This window comes from Sceloporus occidentalis, unplaced genomic scaffold (assembly GCF_023333645.1).
Source record: "Sceloporus occidentalis isolate IW3139 unplaced genomic scaffold, rSceOcc1.0.p SCAF_19, whole genome shotgun sequence".
Classification (NCBI taxonomy): domain Eukaryota; kingdom Metazoa; phylum Chordata; class Lepidosauria; order Squamata; family Phrynosomatidae; genus Sceloporus; species Sceloporus occidentalis.
The window spans coordinates 2,429,403-2,450,271 of NW_028316999.1; the positions used below are offsets into that span (position 1 = coordinate 2,429,403).

The 20,869-nt window shown below is 41.2% G+C and overlaps 1 protein-coding gene across 1 annotated transcript; it reads left to right on the forward strand.

Moving 5' to 3' along the window:
• Window positions 1-9,771: 9,771 nt before the first annotated feature.
• LOC149302308 (26S proteasome non-ATPase regulatory subunit 2-like) lies at window positions 9,772-20,583 on the forward strand. Its single transcript, XM_089482501.1, has 21 exons — window positions 9,772-9,891; window positions 11,554-11,610; window positions 11,954-12,118; window positions 12,619-12,740; window positions 14,096-14,320; window positions 14,796-14,954; window positions 15,124-15,268; window positions 15,373-15,433; window positions 15,986-16,132; window positions 16,676-16,782; window positions 17,589-17,716; window positions 17,830-17,917; window positions 18,005-18,167; window positions 18,250-18,351; window positions 18,447-18,580; window positions 18,808-18,891; window positions 18,986-19,154; window positions 19,278-19,372; window positions 19,984-20,110; window positions 20,187-20,305; window positions 20,401-20,583. Exons 1-21 carry the CDS (start codon window positions 9,772-9,774, stop codon window positions 20,581-20,583), a joined length of 2,700 nt encoding a protein of 899 aa, XP_089338627.1.
• The last annotated feature ends 286 nt before the right edge of the window (window positions 20,584-20,869 follow it).

The window sequence follows — 20,869 nt, forward strand, 5'->3', positions numbered from 1 at the left end:
GATGATGGAGAAGCCTCTACAGGAGATCTAGAGCCATGCGCAGGAGTCCAGGGACACAGCGCCCGCTGCCCATCCCCTGCTCACCCCACAGATCCTGGCCAGCCTTGGCAAACTGCCGGCAGATAAGGCCTGAGAGGGAGGGAGGGAGAGGCAGGGCGAAGGAGGGAGGGGGGTAAGGCTGGGGCTTCTAGCTGGGAATGTTCTGGTTACCATGACAAAACCTATTGCATCCTTCAACAGGAAGGACAGAAGAGCATCTGATGCTGCAGAGAGGGGGGAGAGAGGGGGGAAACACAATATGGATATTTAGTAAAGAAAAGAAGAGAGCGTGCTGAGATCGAGGGGACATACAACATGTGAAGAGGGGGGCTGGATCGGCAGAATGGCAGAGAGCTAGAGGGGGGGTGGAGAAGGGAGAGATGACAGGAGGATGAGGTTTTGTAGAGACGTGAAGTTTTCGATCTTCCAATGGATATAACAATCACTGCCTTCTCACTTTCACCCATTACAGCAAAGATCATGGTCAGGAAGGTGCTGGGCTGCTTCAGGAGCCGTATCGTGTCACCCTTTTCTGGATATTTCCTTCCTGCCCATAGACTAAAGATAAATAAACAAAAAAAGGAGACAGGGACCCATAAGGCTGAAATCCACAGAGTTTGCTGATTGTTTTAGCATATATACACTCATACACACGCACATACACACACCATTCAGCCTTTTGGAGGATTAATATTGCATTCACCCAGTATAAGTGTATCATTTTTTGATCACTTTACAGTCTATGTTTGCCACATTCTGTGTCCAGTGTAAAATTGTAAAAATCAGATGCCTTGGTCATGTTCTTAAGTCTGAACCTTTTAATTCTGCCTACAGAATGCATACATTCTTTAAGCGCTATAAAAGACTATACAGACCTACAGGTATACAGACCTAAAACAAAATTAAGACACAAAGTAACAGAGAATTCTGTGCAGGGCTGGCCAATTACTGTGCTGCACAATATTTCTGGGGGTCCTAGCCCTATAAAGAGAATGATGTTCAGCCCCTTTGATGAATAACCCTCCATCATCATGCGCCCACCACCTTGCCTGCATTTGTATTCATTATCACACTAGAGTTTTAAGGGCTCTTACCGTTTTCTATTCTATATATACATGTTCTGTAGCGGGTACCTATTATAAGTAGTAAAGGTTCTATAGTTACTAAATAAGTTAAGCACACACTCACACATACACAACATGCTCCTTAAACAATATTTGTGAAACCTGTCTGGGGAACCTGCTGTAGACATGCAGGGTCACGTAATATTTCACAATGGCAAAATATATAGTAAATGCAGATATTTACTGGGGCAATGTTTCTTTCCTCAATGTCTGTAAGGCTGCTGCATGTTTTGTACGCCCTTTTTCCTGCATTTTCCTAAATTGAATTTGCCTAATTTGTTAAGGGTTTCCTGACCCCCAGCCAGCTGAATGGCATCCTGCGTCATCACGCAACTGCCAGCTGGCCCTGCACCAGGGGCCAGGGAGGTCACAATCATAAAAGGCTGGACAGCAAGCAGCTGGAATTCTTCCCCATGTGCATGGCTGAGCAGACCGTCAGTAAAATGACCTAATTGGCACTCAAAAACAGTGGTCTTGTTCTGCAAATGTTGAAAGTTGGTTAAATCCTCAAGCTATATAAACAAATTTGCTCAGGCTATGTCTCTTGCAGGTTTATCCAATTGTTGACAAGGCACGCCTCATCGAGTGCAGTTAAGGATATTAATCAAGGAAACTGTATCAGGCTACTGGGCCAGAAGGACATCTCCCTTTTCCTGCATACACTTACTGACTAACATAGGAAATAATTTCATATTAACACATCCTACCTACGCAGCTCCCTAGGCAGCTACTTTGTTTGTATATAAAGACTAGCCATGTCAGCATGTAAATCAGATGTGGGGTTCATGGACAGGAATCCTACACCTAGAACTACAGATCTGAGATTCAGCTATAGGCATTTGCCACGCCAACTGCTCTCCCTCAGGAATGGCGACCATTGGGATCTTCAGGTGGTAATGGTTGTCAAAAAGCTTTGTCTAAAAGGAGGTCTCTACAGGACAACTCAACACTTGACAGCGCAAAATAACTCCTCAAGGACCAGTTATTTTACAATGTTTGTGAAAATGAACCGGAGGAATTTTCATGTTTTTGCTTTATTTAAAGCAGTTAGTTTACCCCCAATAAATTATATTTATATTTTTTAGCACAAATAAAAACTATAGTCCGTGCAAATGGAAAAAAAAAAGGTCTGAATATTTGTTCTGATTTTGGAAACACCTCTTATGTCCAGTATTTTGGTAGTTTCAAGGCTTAAATATGAATGCTATTTCCAAACAAGATATTTTAAAAATGTGATATATTGAGCCCCAATAGCGGCCAGAAAAAGCAAAACTACTGAACAAAATTTACTTTTAGTAAATTAAGTATTATTTTTTTCCCCAGGGTAACTGCAAGTAAAGAAATAACTCATTATTTGCATTCAGCAACATCCCTGAGTACAATACCCCAAATACATGTGTATGGCATGTTTTGTGGAGTTGCAGGAATATGCACATTATGATTTACAAACTTGGAATGTTGACAGATCACTTTGCTGGGTCCGTGACTCATTTGTGACAGAGTATAGGTCCCATATTCAAATTTAGCCCCGTCAGACTATATAATCTGTAAAAGCATACCCCTTGAAGATTTCAAAGACACCCCACTCACCTTTCTAGGTGGCCCACTACAACCACAAATCTAACAGAAACACAGGAATTTGATGGAAGAAAGAAAACACACACAAAAAAACATTATCTCTCCTGAGCACATAGATAGCACATATATGTGGTACGTCAGTGTTACATTGTCACAGGAGACCACCAAATCATGAGAGTGCAAAGTGGTTTCATTTTTTTACAGTTTAATAAGGAAGGCACGCTTCATGAGTTTGAGGGTAAAACTACCCATAAACAATATATTCACTGAAAGCGCAAAGCCCAAGGGCCTCAAAGACACCTCACTTACCTCGCTAGGTAGACTGCCACAACAACAAATCTTAAGGCAACAAGGAGATTGATAATTTTTCTTCTGTCGCCGCATGCAGTAGGATGAATGTCAAGATTTCTTCTTGGATCAATTACATGCTTTTTTGCTGAAGTTCCTTCCCTGGGTTTTGGGCCAATGTTTTTAATGGTTTTCGTGTCTCTCCTTCCCTGGGTTTGAGGGTAATTTTTCAAATGGATTTTTAGAATTAAAATAAATAACAACTTAGTAAATATACCTACAGGTTAGTTTAGGGATTAGGGTAAGGTGTGGCGCTGGGGTCCTGTTGATGGATCATGAAAGTGTTAGGTACGGTTGGATTTTAGGGCTTGGTTACAGTTACTGTATAATGTTAGCAATAGGGATGATGATGACATTAGGTCATTGGCTAGATCAGTGAGAATGATCAATTATCAGTGACCTAAAGGGTCATTAATCATAGAACACATAGAATTTTAAGAAAATGTTAAAAAGTACAGTTATATTTTTTATTTTTAAAAGTAATCACTTGTAAGAGACAAGTTTAGGCCACTGACATAGATCAGTGAGACCTGAAGTGTCACTGATAAGTGATCAGGTAGTAAAATGTATTAAAGAAATAAAAAAATATATATTAATGATTTGTGTACGTGTTTTTTTTTTAACCACAAATGAAGGTGAATTGGTGAAGGCTGATCTGATCATCATAGGCCCTAAAATGCCGCAATTGCTTTATAGAGCAATTGTGCAGCAGGGAAGGGTCAGGATGTGCCTCGTGTGGAACCGAAGAAACTCAGGACTTTGTACCTGAAATTGCCTGTGGCAGCTGGGACACTATGGAGGTTGAGCCTCCATGATCGATGTCATGGAGGCTCAATCGATCCTCAATCGTAGGTTCGATCAAAGGCTGGAGGGGGATCCATTTTATGCTCACTAATCTGCCTGGCCTTTGGGGCAGACAGCATCAGCATTGCCCCAGCGATCGCCATGATCCTAGCAATTGGTCCTCATGGGTCATTTCCTCATGATGTACCTGGTACATCATTCATTGCAAAGGGGTTTATTAGACACAAAGCTAAAGCAGCTAGTGTAGACACAAAGCTAAAGCAGCTAGTGTAGACACAAAGCTAAAGCAGCTAGTGACAGCACATACAGTACAGAACATACATACACAGCAAGAGCCAGAAGAGGAAACGAGGGCTATAAAAAAACAGACAGAAGTGTAATTTACATTAAGAAAGCACCATGGTAACAAGATCCCAGAACAATAAAAGATTATTGAAGGTTACTGATCAACTACAGCAGCATCCTAACTCCACACCTAACACATTTTGTGTATGACCTGTAATGAGTATGCACTCACGTTTAGTGTAGAGCTCTGCAGCTGCAGTAGTTAATTTATAACCTCCACTAAAATTTTATTGCCTCCAGGATTGTGTTGCCCAAGTGCTTGCTTCATGTGTTTCTTCATTTGTTTGCAAGTTTAAGCCTCCATCTGAAAGTGTTCACTCCTGAGTCAGCTGTTGTAGTTGTTTGAGAAATTAATAAACACAAGTCAAATTAAAAGAAACAGATAAGACAAGAAAGTAAAGCCAAATCCAAACAATGCTAGGGCGAAGCAGTACAAACTAAACCACATCCAGAGTGATCTATTAACAATGTATACGTATAGAAAGCGATTCTAATGCAATAGCGTCTCATTTTCCATGGGACAGTTTGCCAAAGAGCAAAAGTGGGGGAGTGGGGATCATGAGTGATTTACAGAAATCCTATAATCTTTACTGACCCTGCCAGGTAGCTGTAAAATCACAGACCTCCAACACAGCTCCCACGAGGCCACAGTGTGACAATATGTGGCTGAGCACCACAAGATGGCTCTTTGGGTTATGAGGATGGGTGATGCGTCCCCTTTCTGCCTCCAGCTATACCCCTCAACAAACAAAGGTGTCCTGATTTAGACACCTAAAATGCTGAGGGATATGCCATAGCAACCAATCAAATGCATATTGGGTAATCTTGCTATCGTGGCAATAAGATCAGCTTTCAAAAATAAGCTATATGTTTTGCTATAGTTTTACCTCAATAAGGAAAGCGGCTAAATAACAATAGTGGTTAAAACAAGTTGAAAATTAACGCTCTGGGTTGTTAGACTGGCTTTTTTAAAATTGGATAGTTATGATGAATTCTCCTCAATGCAAGACAGTCTTCAAGTGAAGCCAAGAATTCAAGTGGAATATATCAGTGCATATATTATACTTAGGGCTGGGTAGCACTGGCGAGATGTGATATGCATTTTCACCTTATGACCAAAAGTATTTGGACACCCTTCCTAATGATTGACTTTAGGTTTTTCAAAACAACTATTGCTAACAGGTGTATAAAATAAATCAAGGCAGCCATAGACAAACAATGGCAGTCGAATGGGTCGTAATAAAGAGCTTAGTGGCTTTAAACGTGGCAATGTCATACGATGCCACCTTTCCCACAAGTCAGTTTGTGAAATTTCTGCCCTGATTAATTAATTAGTGCTATTATTGTAATACTGAAGCATCTAGGAATGACAACAGCTCAGACACAAAGCGAGCCAGTTACTCAGTTATTATACATTCCACATACTGGGTAATACTTTACATGCTCTGGCCGGAAACATAGAAAATGTAAACATGTGCTAGGAAGAATGGCCGATATAGCAACCCTAGCTTGTGCATTAACCCTAATGGGGTGGGAAGAGCAGGGGAAAAACATGTTACATACTACTTGTTACGTCCTGTCCACCCATTGTACAGCGCTACAAAATTTGATAGCGCTATATAAAACAATAAATAATAATAATAAATGGATAGCACAAAGGGGATGATAAATCTCTCTATACCCCATCTGATAGAAATGCTGTTGTGAGTTTGAAACCGTCATTGTTCTCAAGGTTTTCGTACAAGTCCACAAGAAGGCAAGGACCACAGATAATCAAACTTTATTTGCAAGGTTTTTCAGCCATATACAAGACAAAAATATTTGATGCACAACATTAACAGCTAAATTTAATCCAGTACAAATGTGCAGCGTAAAAATAAATGTGCTGAGGTGCACACCATGTCCGTATTGCATGTCAAAACCAATTGTCCAGTGTAAACACAATATCAAACTATGCCAAATTACCCTAAGTTTGGCGAGTCCCATCTCATTTTTCATGGCTATACTGCTTACCATGGAGCTGAATCTGTGAGACTGCACTTTAACCTAAATGAGACTCTCAAGCAATCTAAAGCCGTTTCTGGAACCATTAATAAGGCACAATGTTATAACAGACAGAGGGAAAGATCAACTGTTGTGGGCATGGGTGGACCTACCACTGGAGCTGAAGGTGTGCATCATCTGGACCCATCAACCTTAAGGAGATCACTACATATACTGCAACAGGTAAATACTTCATAAGTTTCTCGGATGTAAACAACACCTAAAGATTAACAACAAAACATGTTTATGGCAAGTTTGTGCATATATATATGTGTATTTACACAAATATGTTGAAATACATGTGATTACCATTTATTAGCAAGTTATTTGGAGTAGCATTGCCCAAGTTTTTCTGGAAATAACCATATGCTCCTCAGAAGCATAGGCAACATGGGACCTGTACAGGAGGCACACATATACTTTTTTAATTTATGGATAAAGGAGTGATCTGGTCACCCTCGCCAAGTAAGCACTATGGTTTAGGAGGGGGGGGGTGAGACACATCAAATAGGTTAGTAACACCAACTGTAAGTACAACAGAAACCAACTCAACAGTGTCATCTAGGGTCAATATTTAATATTACAATAACCAAAGCATGTACTCATACCTTATTTAACATGTACCAGCAATTATTAATGTTTTAGGTATAAAAATCTAGAATCGCATGGACATTTAGATATGGAAACCTTCAGTAAGACTGTAAGCTCTTTGGGCAGGAACCTCCTTTCCTTATGTATTCGTAATCATTGTTCCCTGATCACCAACATCTGCATGAACACCATGCTTTATTATTGACCACAATAATTGTGTCTCTCCTCTATTATACCATAACTACAATTTATTATAAGTACAACTGTTAACATAGAAGTATACATAATACATGTGACCAGTGTATTTAAATAATTCTTAGAATATCAAAGCAGGGGAAGGCAGACAACATTAAGGCCAGATACAGCGTATTATACTTTTGCACCCAAAGATGCCAAGCTCTCACTTGACAATTCCATATGTTTAAATGTGCCCTCTATATATTGGCAAAATGTGTTTTATCCCCTACTAGATTGCCCACTAAACTAATACAACAAAACAAGAAGCTAACACTGATTCCTTGACTACATACAAAGAAATATAAGAAGAGCTCAACCGAGAATGGCCAGCAACTTAATAGCCTGGCCTACAGTGCCTCCCCACTTGCGAGCGTCTGACGTTTTAGCTTACTTGTGCTATTACAAAAAAATATCATCGATATATCAGTCTAATCCTCCAAGGGCAGTCTAAAACTAAAATGCCCTCAACCGACAAGCCCAGACGTATATTTCAGAACTTACCTCATCCCAATGACAAGGCCCATGAAGGTCAAAATGTATGTCTGGGGTTGCTGGGTCCCTCATGTAGAGAAAATGTCCCCTGCATTTTGGGTCTGAACTGCCATTGTGGGCAGGATCATATTAATACGTCAATGGAGATTTTTCCTCCGTAATGCCACAAGTGACCGAAACTTGAGATGCTCTTGAGTGGATAATTTCAGTAACACGCGAAAATGTATAGACAATAAACAATTTAGGATGAAAACATGACATATGTCCATCGAGTTGTTGATCCTGAAGAATCCTAGATTGAAGTGATTCCCAATTCTGCCTCTTTCCTTACTTCAAAATCTGGATTCTGTCCTTATTAACTTTTTATCTCTCTATAAGCATCTTTATATACAGCAATTCAATTTGATAGCACAACGTGTGTAGCTTGTGAATTCCACATCTTTATTATTCTTATTTACTCCCCTATGGATGTGCATCCTGGGAGAAGAGGAGATCCAAGAGGGTCTGATTGTTTCATTGTGATCAGCACAGGAGAAATCAGAAGGAGTAGATGGAGAAAAATGTTTTTCTCTCTTCCAAAAATAAATTGAAAAAATAAATAAATAACTTGACAGCATTGGGAACAGTGCAAAAAAAAAACCAAAACCCATTTTTTTTTAAAGAAAAGTGCCTCAATATTAGACTTTTGCAAATGATCCAAATGGTCCATTCATTTTCAGAAAATGAATTCTGTTTCCTGACGGGTCAGTTTGGATGAAATTCTGAGGGCATTAATCTAGCCTCTTGAAGAACTTTTGCAAAAGGACGGACCCATGGCACACTCCGACCTTTTGTGTAAGCACTTCCAGGGGGGCCAGGGTAACAGAGCAGATATCGGGGAAAACCAATAACGAAGACAGAAGAAAAATACAGAACGCAGAAGAATAAAAATGGACAAGACTAGAAGATAGAAAAAAGTAGATGGGGCCATGGAAACAGCTGGCTAAGGTAGGAAGGCATTGAGAGACAAAGTGTGAGAGTGAAAAAAACAAACAAAATACAAACAGTAATTTGGAGCTCTCTGCTTTGTTTTTGTTTGTTTTATTGGGGGTCCATACTTGTTTTCAGACATTCGTACGGATTAATGAAATTGGCAAAATGTTCTAAAATTTGTAAGAATCTGAATGCACAAATCTACTTAACCCCTTAAGGACAATGGGCGGTCCCTAAACCCATTGAAAACAATGCATTTTGAGCCAGTACATGTACAGGCTTTGTCATTAAGGGGTTAATATCCTTTAGGCCTGCCACTATGAGTAAAAAGTATTTAACAAAAAATCCCTTCCCCTTAAACCTAAAGTAGTAGTAACAAAAATAATAAAATAAAATAGGGAAATATATAAGGGATGGACGTGACCGACTAGAAAATGAAAACCAGCTATGTAGGTGGGGTATTAGCCTAATCAGGGAATCTTGACGAGCATAAATTGGGTCATTGCACAGTAGAAGTCTGAATTTGTTTCTGGAGGATACATTAAACATTGAAAATGGGAATCACGGCTTAACACATGACAAAAATACTCCGGTCTTTAGGGTATAAAAACCCCTGCGAATACAGGAACTAAGGGGCATTTTCCCACCTTTTTTCACTGGGACGTGTACATGGGTGTGACCGGGTTATTGATTTCCCTAATGCAACCCCATTAAAGGTATAATTTGGTCAATGTTTTCCCCCCAAAAAACACAAATTTATAGATTTATCATAATTTAATGTTATGTGCCCCGTGGTTTTTGTTCCTAAACCAATAAATCCTTGTCATTTTTCAATGTAATCGGTGCCATTTTGTTTGTAATATGAATACTTGATATACATTATTGGACAGCCGTATGAAGCATTCATTAAATGAATATCATATAGTCCACGTGACAATGTTCGCGCGGACAGTATTATGCCGAAATGAATCTCAAGGATGACAGAGCGAAAGGCAGGAGTACCAATATGGCTACTGTATGAGGCGGACCAAGATGTTTCGTCGGAAGCTTCGATCACGTGATGCATTCTCCAACTGGATTCTTCCTGGTAAAAAAAAACAATGAGTCGCTTTACGTCTGACGTTGGATTACGTAAACCCGGCGTGTGCGCGAATTGGTCGAGCGGGTAGCCTTGGTAAAGAGAGTGTGATCTGGAGAAATGGAGGAACAGAGCCGGAGCCAGCAGACCCCACAAGCCGGGAAGGGGAAAGAAGGGAGCGGAGAACCCCGCGATTCCACAAAGGATAAAGACAAGGATAAGAAGGAAGAGCAGGAGCTGGTAAGGGCGGATTATGATTGGCCGAAAGCTGAGTCACCCGTGACTACAGAAAGCAGGCCTAGACCGGGATAGCTGAGTCACTGGGGCCGGTGGGTCGCAGGCCTGTGTCGGGGATGGCTGTCACCGGGGAAGGTAGAGAACACGCAAGACTGTCTATCAGCACTGCAAGTCTAGATTCACGGAGGGAAGAAGAATGTTCTGTTTTTGTTTTAACCCTTGTAGGCCCGTACTGAAGGGGATAACGGGCTTTATGCATCATTACCGTGCGATCGTTTCCCTGCGGCCCGATCCGGGTTTGTATTATAATGGTATCGGCATTGCTTGTCACAGCAGGCCCCTGAGGCCGTGAAGATCAGAGCAGGTAGTGTGAGTGTTGTGGGGGTAAGGACAGAGGCGTATCACCGTGTATCCTATTGGATCTCTGTTTAGGTCCTTATGGAATGGATGAGAGGTCGCACTGTACCTGTCACATCGCGTGTTTATGCATGAAAACAAAGACATTGCAGAATAAAGCCAGCGTTTTATCTGTAACCCCCCCCCCTTAAATGCCACCTGGGCTGTGCCCACTGCGAATAAGTAAAACTGTCAGTAATGCCCAGGAAACTACTTACCGGTATCACCTTTACTACACTAACACAAAACATACAATTTGAAGGCAGATAACAACCATTGGGCCCATTTTTCATGATGTAGGGGTTTAGCCCATCCATGTCTATCCCATGCTTGTTTAAATTCCCTCCACCACTTCTTCTGGGTGACTGTCCTATTTATCTACTACCCTCTGAGTAAAGTAGAACTTCCTTAAGTTACGTCTAAGAAATTCAGTGATATAATATATTAAAAAGCACGTGTCCCAATACTTGCCTACTATCACTCCATTATTGGCTTATCCATTCAACTATTCTGGCATCCAGCCCCAAAGACTAATTTGTTTAAAAGTCTTCTACGGAGGACGCTATATCACCAGCTCCTCCCCGGTCTGTTATATTAGTTACCCAATTGTTCTTTGGCCAGTCCCTAGGTGCGATCAAGACAGAGATTGATTAAGGCAAATGGGCTGCATGGATCTGTCAAATACTATGTTTCTGTGTGACGAGTGGCTTGCAGGGTGCGTTCTATGTATTTTATGTATCGTTTATGAGGGTATTGCTATATGTCTTAGACTGATAACTCATGAATTCTACAAAAAACGCCTGATCTTCTTTTGCCGTGTGTTCAATTGCTCCTGCTGCTGGCTCTGCGGTAATGATGTTCCCTGTATTTTCCAGACTTTATATGTCCGTATATTTACCACGGGTGTTCTTTCTCCTTCACTATTATGTCTCTTTACAAAACGCTGTAAGTAGTAGCCTGGCATCGCCCAGGTGAATCTAGTAAAAGACCTTGACGTTTCCGTTATGTTTATTGACTTATATGGCACCGCCAAATACTCTAATGCTCTACTGTTGTTCGGAGACGTCTCGAAGGGAGTAACATAAAACCCTTCAGTGTCAACCGGCATATTCTATGTGAGCTGCTACTAAGGCTGAGGGTTTCTTAAATAATTTCACCGTGTGATGCTTCTGTTCTCTCCTCTGCGGTTTGTACAAGAGGTGTGTGTAAATTAGACACTGTCGGATTTGTTGATTACTGTATTATTCATGCACCTTCCCTTGTTTCCAGTCGGAAGAAGACAAGCAATTACAAGATGAGCTTGAAATGTTGGTGGAACGATTGGGGGTGAGCATGATTATTAGTATTGTGATAGAAATACCCCTAGCGTTTATTTCCCTCGTGTACTCAACGGTTTCGTGTTCCTGACAGCCCTACAAAAAGCAAATATTGAAGTACGCGGCCGAACGCATCTTGTACATGGAAAATAGCTGTGGGGTTGGGAAAGGGGCAGATGCAAGGAGGACACCATGAAAGTGTAAAGGGACCACACGGCTATCAAACGCTTTAACGTGCATATAATGGCTGGAGTGTCCCTTTAATGGGGGAAGAATTCTAAGCTTTATCCACATTTGTGTCTTTCTGTTCACATACTGTCTCATTTTTCTCCCCGTGATGCCAATCTACTCAGGAAAAGGACAGTTCCTTGTACAGACCTGCCCTGGAAGAACTGCGCAGGCAAATCCGGTCCTCCACCACCTCCATGACATCTGTTCCAAAACCCCTTAAGTTCCTCAGGCCACATTATGGAAAGCTAAAGGAAATCTATGAGAACATGGAATCCGGAGAGAATAAAGTAAGTGCTGAAGGTTGCAGGCAGGGGCAGCTCAGATACAGCGGGTGTACAGCGGTGAAGGACCTATGATAGACCTCCCTTTCAAAATAAAGAAAACGCAACCAGGTGACATACCTGTGCGTTAAGACATGATTTATTGGTAAATCCAAATTTAATTGACCATACATGTTGTTCTTGTGGATACTTGTCAACTTTTTGTTATGAACTCTTCGTACAGCCTCTGTTTTGGGGAGCCTACTGCTTCTGTGGCTTTTGGATGCAGGGACAATGTTGCCTGTTACCCAACATGTGTCCTTAAATCTCCCTACAGAGGTCCTAAAATGCACATATACAGTGCTTAGTAGTTTAAGCTAAAACACAGCCTTGGCCAAAAGTGTAATGGTCAAAAAGCATAACTGTTGATGGGGGGGGGGGGCAAAACCCCACTGTCCCCACTTAGTTTGTCATTTTGCTCAATTACGTTGGCATATAAATCCTTAAGCCTGTCCTTTTCTTCTCAGCGTTTTGCTGCAGATATAATTTCCGTCCTAGCCATGACTATGAGCGGCGAGAGGGAGTGTCTGAAGTATAGACTTCTGGGCTCACAAGAGGAACTGGCATCATGGGGTCATGAATATGTCAGGTAAGGATGTGCGTGTGTAGCGCTGCATCAAAAAGTCTTTGTGTATGTTTTGTGTACCATAAATCTCTATATTATACCAAAAACACAGCATACAAACTTTTTTTTTTTTGGAAAACAAAAATTTGAGGACAGTATTTATTCCTATTTAAAGTATCCATAGGATACTTTATTTAACATCCTCCATGTTAAATAAAGTTTTTGTTAACTTTATTTAACATGGAGGATGTTAAATAAAGTAAAAAAAAAAACCCCCCCGATGTTTTAATTTAAGCCCTGTGTGGCCGCAGACCCCTAAGGCCGGCCCTGGTGGGGGATTCCCTGCCCCTTAGATTGGCGGACCCGGTCGCAGCTGCGGCGGGCTTAAGGGGCAGGTGCCCCCTTATGCCCTGCGTTAATGCGGCCGCATAGGCCCAGTCAGTCCGGTCCTGACTGGGCCTATTGTAAGGTAGGGGCCTGGAGCTGCAGCTCCATCAGTCCCTAAGTCAATCCGGCCCTGCCGCGGGCCCGGTCGCAGTTGCTGCCTGCTCCGGCAACAAGGTAAGTAGGGTGAGGGAGGGGGGTGCAGTGAGAAGGGGCAGTTAGATAGTGAGAAATGGGGAGAGGGGATAGATAGTGAGAGGGGTACATATTGAGAAGTGGGGAAGGGGGTACATAGTGAAAAGGGGGAACATAGTGAGAAGGGGCAGATAAGATGGGGAGAGGGGTAGTGTGAATGCGTATGAGAATGAATGAATGAATTGTGTGAATGCGTATGACAATGAATTCATGTGTGGATGAATTGCTTGAATGATTTGTGAGACTGCATTAATGAATGTGTTAATGATTTGTGTGAATGAGTGAGTAAATGCAAAGATGGTACATAAAGGGTGGGCTTTAACAATAACTAAATAAATAAAAATGGGCTGCTCAGGTTTAAATGCCCAGGCCTATTTTTTGTCCCAGTCTGGGCCTGAATGCAACAATAACATACACAATAATAATGCTAATCAACTTGTAATTTTAAGTAATCTGTTAACTTCTAAATGGTGTGTGTGCACATGCACCTCATTTTGGCTGAAAGTAGTCTATGGGTTTGTGCCGACATGGTGGTTAAAGTTAAAGGTGAAAGTTGTTGGTGTTCGTGGTGTTGGCAGTAGCGGTGCCTACGAATGGCAGCAGAGTTATGGCACGTGAAACTGATGGAGCAAACAAATTTGTTCTTTAGGGACATCACTGAGTGGCCAAGTGAGTTTAGAGGAGCTTTGAGATGAGTAAATCTGAGGGACATCTTTCCAGGACTATAGATATAGCAGTGCATGCACCAGCAATAATCCTCGATCATTCATACCTGCCTGAATCTTTTCCTTCTACACCAGACACCTGGCTGGGGAGGTTGCCAAGGAGTGGCAGGAGGTAGAGGAAACTGACAAGTCTCAGCGGGAATCCCTGCTCACCTTGGTGAAAGAAATTGTCCCCTATAACATGGCACACAATGCAGAGCATGAAGCCTGTGATCTTCTGATGGAGATTGAGCGCATGGACATGCTGGAGAAGGACATTGATGAGAATGCATATGCTAAAGTGTGTCTCTACCTGACCAGGTAAGTCTTTTTGTTTATCTCACCCTAATCTGAGTAAGCGGTCCAGTATAATACACTGAAAAGGGAACAAAATAGAACGTACACACACTTTTTGTGGTTAAGTGACAGGAGACAGAGTTGTTATAAATGATAAATAAATCCGAGGAAGGTCTTTTTACTGCTGGACTGGTTGTAATGTTGATTGATAAATCTAAAAGATTGGATTGGGACCTAAGACTCCAAAGGCAAAATATAGTATTAGGGGGCCATTGGCTACAACAAGGGAGTTTGGAGTTTAACATAACAAGGGGTCTGGCTCTGTGTGCAATACAATGTCTAGCACTGTATATTGAGGTTGGTGTACTCCATGTGATGTGCAATACAATGTCTAGCACTGTATATTGAGGTTGGTGTACTCCATGTGATGTGCAATACAATGTCTAGCACTGTATATTGAGGTTGGTGTACTCATGTGATGCTTATGGCCTTCTTCCAGTTGTGTGAGTTATGTCCCTGAGCCTGAAAGCTCTGCCCTCTTGAGATGCGCGCTATCGATCTTTCGTAAGTTCAACCGTTACCCAGAAGCTCTGCGTCTTGCGCTGATTCTCAATGACATGGAGCTTGTGGAGGACATCTTCACCTCCTGCAAAGATGTGTAAGTTTAGCATATGTTGCCATTTACTAATCATTCTTGTGTTTAATAAGGGGAAATTCTGGTTTGTGGAGACAAAGCTGAGCCAGGAAGTCATTAGACCTCTCAGCTGTTGGGTAATGGGTGCATACATTTGTTCTGTTGGTTAATACATGAAACGCTCTCTCTGCAGGATTATACAGAAACAGATGGCGTTCATGCTAGGCCGTCATGGTGTCTACTTGGCCCTGAACGAAGATGTGGAAGAATATGAGGATTTAACAGAAATAATGTCTAATGTTCAGCTTAACAGCAATTTCCTGGCGCTTGCGCGAGAAGTACGTCACCTAAACAAGATCATCTTATTACCTGTCTACCATCTAACTGTGATGACTACATTGTGCTTTACTAGTGACACTAATACCCTTCTTGTTGCCCATAGCTGGATATCATGGAGCCGAAGGTCCCAGATGATATCTATAAGACACACCTGGAGAATAACAGTAAGATAAACAGACGTGGAGGGGGAAAACATGACATGACCGTATTAAAAATGCTTAAATATTTGAAGTATTTTAAAAGACATCCACTAAATACAAGGGATATGCACACTAACATTAATGTTCTAATAACTTGATAAAGACCTCATCGTGAGGTCGAAACGTTGTTGTCCTTCTCCTTCAATAAATCTGCCTGATGGAACCCTTGAGTGCCTGGAGCCTTTTTCTATTTTGATTTACTGGGGAGCTGGCCCTTCCTGGCACAGCTAAGCACCTGAGTTCCTGTGGGGAGTGAGTGCAGATTCCTGATTTTGGTGACTTGCTAATAACAAATGTACACAGAAATCACATTACACACTCTCTACACAGTATTCATGAACATACTTGAATACACAGTCCTCATTAACGTACTATTCTACTATAATATAGAATTAGACTTTACAGTGAAGCATTCTGGAACCAAATATGTACCTCCTATAAAATGTTTAGTCTATTTACCAAGAATGAGCCTGCATTTGTTTCCCCGTTTTTAATATTGGTTTCTCTCCGTTTAAGGATTTGGAGGCAGCGGGTCACAAGTAGATTCGGCACGCATGAATTTGGCCTCCTCGTTTGTGAATGGGTTTGTCAATGCTGCCTTCGGACAAGACAAGCTTCTGACAGATGATGGAAATAAATGGCTTTACAAGAACAAGGATCATGGTAAAACACTTGGAGTGCCCATACTTCATGTTACTGTTATGTGATTTATAAAGGAACATCAATAGGATCTTGCAGTGAAACATTTTCTACGGTTATAGTTAATTTGTGTACCAAGTTTTCATATGGATGAAAAACATGCTCTCAATGGCCAGAGCTAGAACATTACACTAATAATCAGGGGCCCAAGTTAGAGTTATTGTGTGTATATACAGGTATTTTTATTACATATATATATAATTTATACGCTTTCTTTTTTTTTTTTCTATGCTAACATAATAAATTGTCAATATCTCTCTAAGCATTATTTTGTTGCAACATTTTAGAATTTTTAAGATAAAGAAATTGCCTTGTGTGTCGCCTGTAAAATTACCTTGAACATGTCTGTCTGGATATGTCAAAGATTTGCTGTGTTTGTGGTTTTTATTAATACGTAAAATTACATTTAATTTATTGTATAAAAAAAAATGGCAAATGCCATCGTCGCCTTCCAATTTTTTTAGTGACAGAATGAAGGCTAATTCTTCTGACTATGAATTTTTGTAGGTATGCTCAGTGCTGCTGCTTCTTTGGGAATGATTCTCCTGTGGGATGTGGATGGTGGGCTCACCCAGATAGACAAATATTTGTACTCCTCTGAGGATTACATTAAGGTGAGCATCATGTTATAATCACACAATGCATAAATACATCTCAGTGAAAGCCTCCTTTTCATATTTTCTTCTATTCGTGTGTCACTGGACCTTTCTCCTGCATTTATAGTTAACTCTGCTCGTACGCAAATCTAGATTATGGATTCCAAGCCTTTAGTGCAGCGGGTCGCAACCCCTTTGGGGGGGTCGAAGTCCCTTTCACAGGGGTCGCATAAGACTATTAGAAAACACGTTTCACAATATATAATTACATAATTTTATGGTTGGGGGTCACCACAACATGAGGAACTCTATTAAAGGGTCGCGGCATTAGGAAGGTTGAGAACCACTGCTTTAGTGTAATATATTGTGTTCCATGTAACTTATTTGGGAATTAAAATGCAGAACCTGCTGTACATTGGATGGCAGACTGACACAGCTGTGTACACTCAATAGAAGAATATATGCAGCGTCATTGCATGAATTGTATCTTGTTTAAAGTAATGTGAGCATGCAGTGGTTAACGGACAGGTTTGATCTGTGATAAATTGTATGTGAGATGACACATTTCACCAGCTTTATGCTGCAATATGAAGGGGTGACCCTGCTATATATACAGCGGATATACTTAACGTTCTCCAGGAAAATATATGTTGGCAACGTGTTCTTCAACCTGTGTCCTACATTCTACACAGTTAGAAAATTATCGTCCTCATCCTAGGTTTATTATTTGGCCAACTAGCCTTTTTGTGTTAACCAGAAATGTACCTTTTTATTTTATTTGTTTTAACTTTCTTCTCACACATCCCTTTCTGACCTTTCTTCAGTCTGGAGCTCTCTTGGCCTGTGGAATTGTGAACTCTGGAGTGAGGAATGAGTGTGATCCTGCTCTGGCACTTCTCTCTGATTATGTTCTGCACAACAGCAATACAATGCGTATTGGATCTATTTTTGGGTGAGTGTGACTAGTAAAATGTGCGAAGGCTAGTATGCTAATGTAAGAAGCTGTTTGTCCATGCATCTGAACTACATTTAGAATGACTTTTCTGTTGTGTTCTTGCCTTGCAGGTTAGGTCTTGCATATGCTGGCTCCAACCGTGAGGATGTCCTGACCTTGCTGCTTCCAGTGATGGGTGATTCAAAATCCACTATGGAAGTAAGTAAATATGCGTCTTAAATTAGAAGAAGCTACAGCGCTAAGTAAATGTCTTTTTACCATTTTTTTATTTTTATTTTTGTGTAGGTCGTTGGGGTAACTGCTTTGGCCTGTGGGATGATAGCTGTTGGATCTTGTAATGGGGATGTAACCTCTACAATTTTGCAAACTATTATGGAGAAATCTGAGCAGGAGCTGAAGGACACGTTCGCTCGCTGGCTTCCCCTTGGTTTGGGGTTGAATCATTTGGGTGAGGAGCGTTGGATTTTAGTCCAATAACTGGATTGCTCATAGTTTGGGGCTGCGTTCCTTATTTGTGTTCTCTGTTACAGGGAAAGGTGAAGCTATAGAGGCAATCCTGGCTGCGTTAGAGGTGGTTCCTGAGCCATTCCGAAGCTTTGCAAACACACTGGTTGATATTTGTGCCTATGCGGGTAAGTGCTAAGTTTACTCAGAAGATGTGGGAGGCTGATAAGCTATCTTCAATTTGAGCTGGTGGCTCTAAAACTCATTATCCCTGCTACACTAGGATCTGGAAATGTCCTGAAAGTTCAGCAGCTTCTTCATATATGTAGTGAACACTATGACTCAAAGGAGAAAGAAGAGGAGAAAAAAGACAAGAAGGAAAAGAAAGAAAGCACAGCTGATATGGGGTCTCATCAGGTGAGAAAGTCTAGGTGTTCTTGAAATGGGTCCGTTATCTTGCCCCCTATAGTCGTTTAAGCCTTGCAATGAGTGCCACCGTTCAGGCAAGTTGTGATTTTATTGCCTACGTAACACTGAAAACTTTAAACGTTTTATGAAGAATAAAATAAAAGTGAAGCTCCCACCAGCAAGCTACAAACGCCTATAAACATGACACTTTATATTACCGTCTGTCTGTCTTGCAGGGGGTAGCAGTACTTGGAATAGCTCTTATTGCGATGGGTGAAGAAATTGGTTCAGAAATGGCACTGCGCACTTTTGGACACCTGGTAATGTCATCTTGAATCTCAATCAAACTATCTGTTTTGGCCTTTTGCAGTTGCCGCTATTTATATTGCTTAGTGACACAATTCTGTTTTGCAGTTGAGATATGGGGAACCCACACTTCGCAGAGCAGTCCCCCTGGCTCTGGCTCTTATCTCTGTTTCAAATCCAAGACTTAATATTCTGGACACACTGAGCAAATTTTCCCATGACGCAGACCCTGAAGTCTCCTACAATTCAATTTTCGCCATGGGAATGGTGGGCAGTGGTAAGATATTTTTAATGCTGAAAATCCTCCTGACTCACTTGTGCTTTAGTAGAAAAATGCTGAGAGTTCTGTAGGATTTTTCTTTTCTTCACGTTCTGTCTCACAAACTGACTTGTCTTCTAGGCACAAATAATGCACGCCTGGCTGCCATGCTGAGACAGTTGGCACAATATCACGCCAAGGACCCGAACAACCTGTTTATGGTGCGACTGGCACAGGTAAAAGCCACAGTTGTAAACCTCTTAAGATACCTATCCTGATTGAAGGGAAAGCGCCATAGCAGTCCTGTCTTAACAAATAACCAATGAATGAATCCGCATGCAGTCATAACAATTATAGTATCAGAAGCCTGTTTAGTTTGCCATTCCTCGTGCTAGATAGCACCACCTTTTTATTCTGTGTAAATCATATTCCATAACATAAACCGATGTTTCTGTGACAGTCCGCAAACATTCTGCCCTCCTCCTCATGCAGTCACTATTGGGAGGAGATCAAAATATGTTTTAAATGCCAGCTTATCACACAATTTACCTTTGAGAAGATGCATAGTTTTGTGATATCACACTGCAAAACGGCACATAAAAGGTATTAGGACCGTGTTTTAAACCCATCTATATCATTTTAGGGGGCCTACTGATTAAAGTATAAGTTTGCAGGAGAGTTGCAGTTTCAGAATTTCACTGTTTGAACAATGTATTATGCAGGGCAGTTCAGCCCTTACTACAGAAGCTTGCTGAGGTTTGTCCATAATGAAGTTGGCAAGTTTCCTTGTCTGTACTTTAGCGGACAAATAGTTTTAAGGTAAATGACTTGTGTTTTATTCCCTTAGGGTCTAACTCATTTGGGCAAGGGCACACTCACACTTTGCCCATATCATAGTGATCGGCAGCTGATGAGTCAGGTGGCGGTGGCTGGATTGTTGACCGTACTTGTATCTTTCTTGGATGTCAGAAACAGTAAGTACTAATGCATCCTCATGTGGCCCTCCTCTGTTTTTCTGCTCTGAGACTTGCGTTCTTGTTTCTTTTTCAGTTGTCCTTGGAAAGTCACATTACGTATTATACGGTTTAGTAGCTGCAATGCAGCCCCGTATGTTGGTCACATTCGACGAGGAGCTTCGACCTCTACCAGTATCTGTGCGAGTTGGGCAGGTGTGTCCCATAAGGAAGCTTTATGCAACCCATTCCAGCGTTTTTATAGGTTTTATTTGATATGTGTAACTTGACATTGTTTCATTCTTCTATAGGCTGTGGATGTCGTTGGTCAGGCTGGAAAGCCTAAGACAATTACTGGTTTTCAGACACACACCACTCCGGTTTTACTTGCTCATGGGGAGCGAGCGGAGTTGGCTACAGAAGAGTATCTGCCAGTGACTCCCATCCTGGAGGGCTTTGTAATTCTGCGCAAGAACCCGAATTATGATGTGTAATGGCTAAGAATAAACAAAGTCGCTAAAAAGGATGGGGTACGGGCCTATATAAGGCTCTAAGGGGAATTGATGCTAGTTGTGTTTTTTTTTTTGTTACTGTATACAGATAATTAAATAATTTCTCAACCATCTTTTGTTTTAATGATCATGTCCTTTAACTGTCAATGAACTGTTATGAATACTTAGTTCTATCTATAGGGTAAATCATGCCTACCACTGAAGTGTTTGCCTCCATGACGAGGCATTGCGGGCCTTTGGCTAACAAAAATATTTGTGTGGACATTAT

Bases quoted from the DNA above. Each gene is read 5' to 3' on its own strand.
- LOC149302308 (XM_089482501.1), top strand. From the start codon at position 9,772: ATGGAGGAACAGAGCCGGAGCCAGCAGACCCCACAAGCCGGGAAGGGG. The intron at 9,892-11,553 runs GTAAGGGCGGAT...CCTTGTTTCCAG, and splicing joins AGAAGGAAGAGCAGGAGCTG to TCGGAAGAAGACAAGCAATT. The intron at 14,321-14,795 runs GTAAGTCTTTTT...GCCTTCTTCCAG, and splicing joins GTGTGTCTCTACCTGACCAG to TTGTGTGAGTTATGTCCCTG.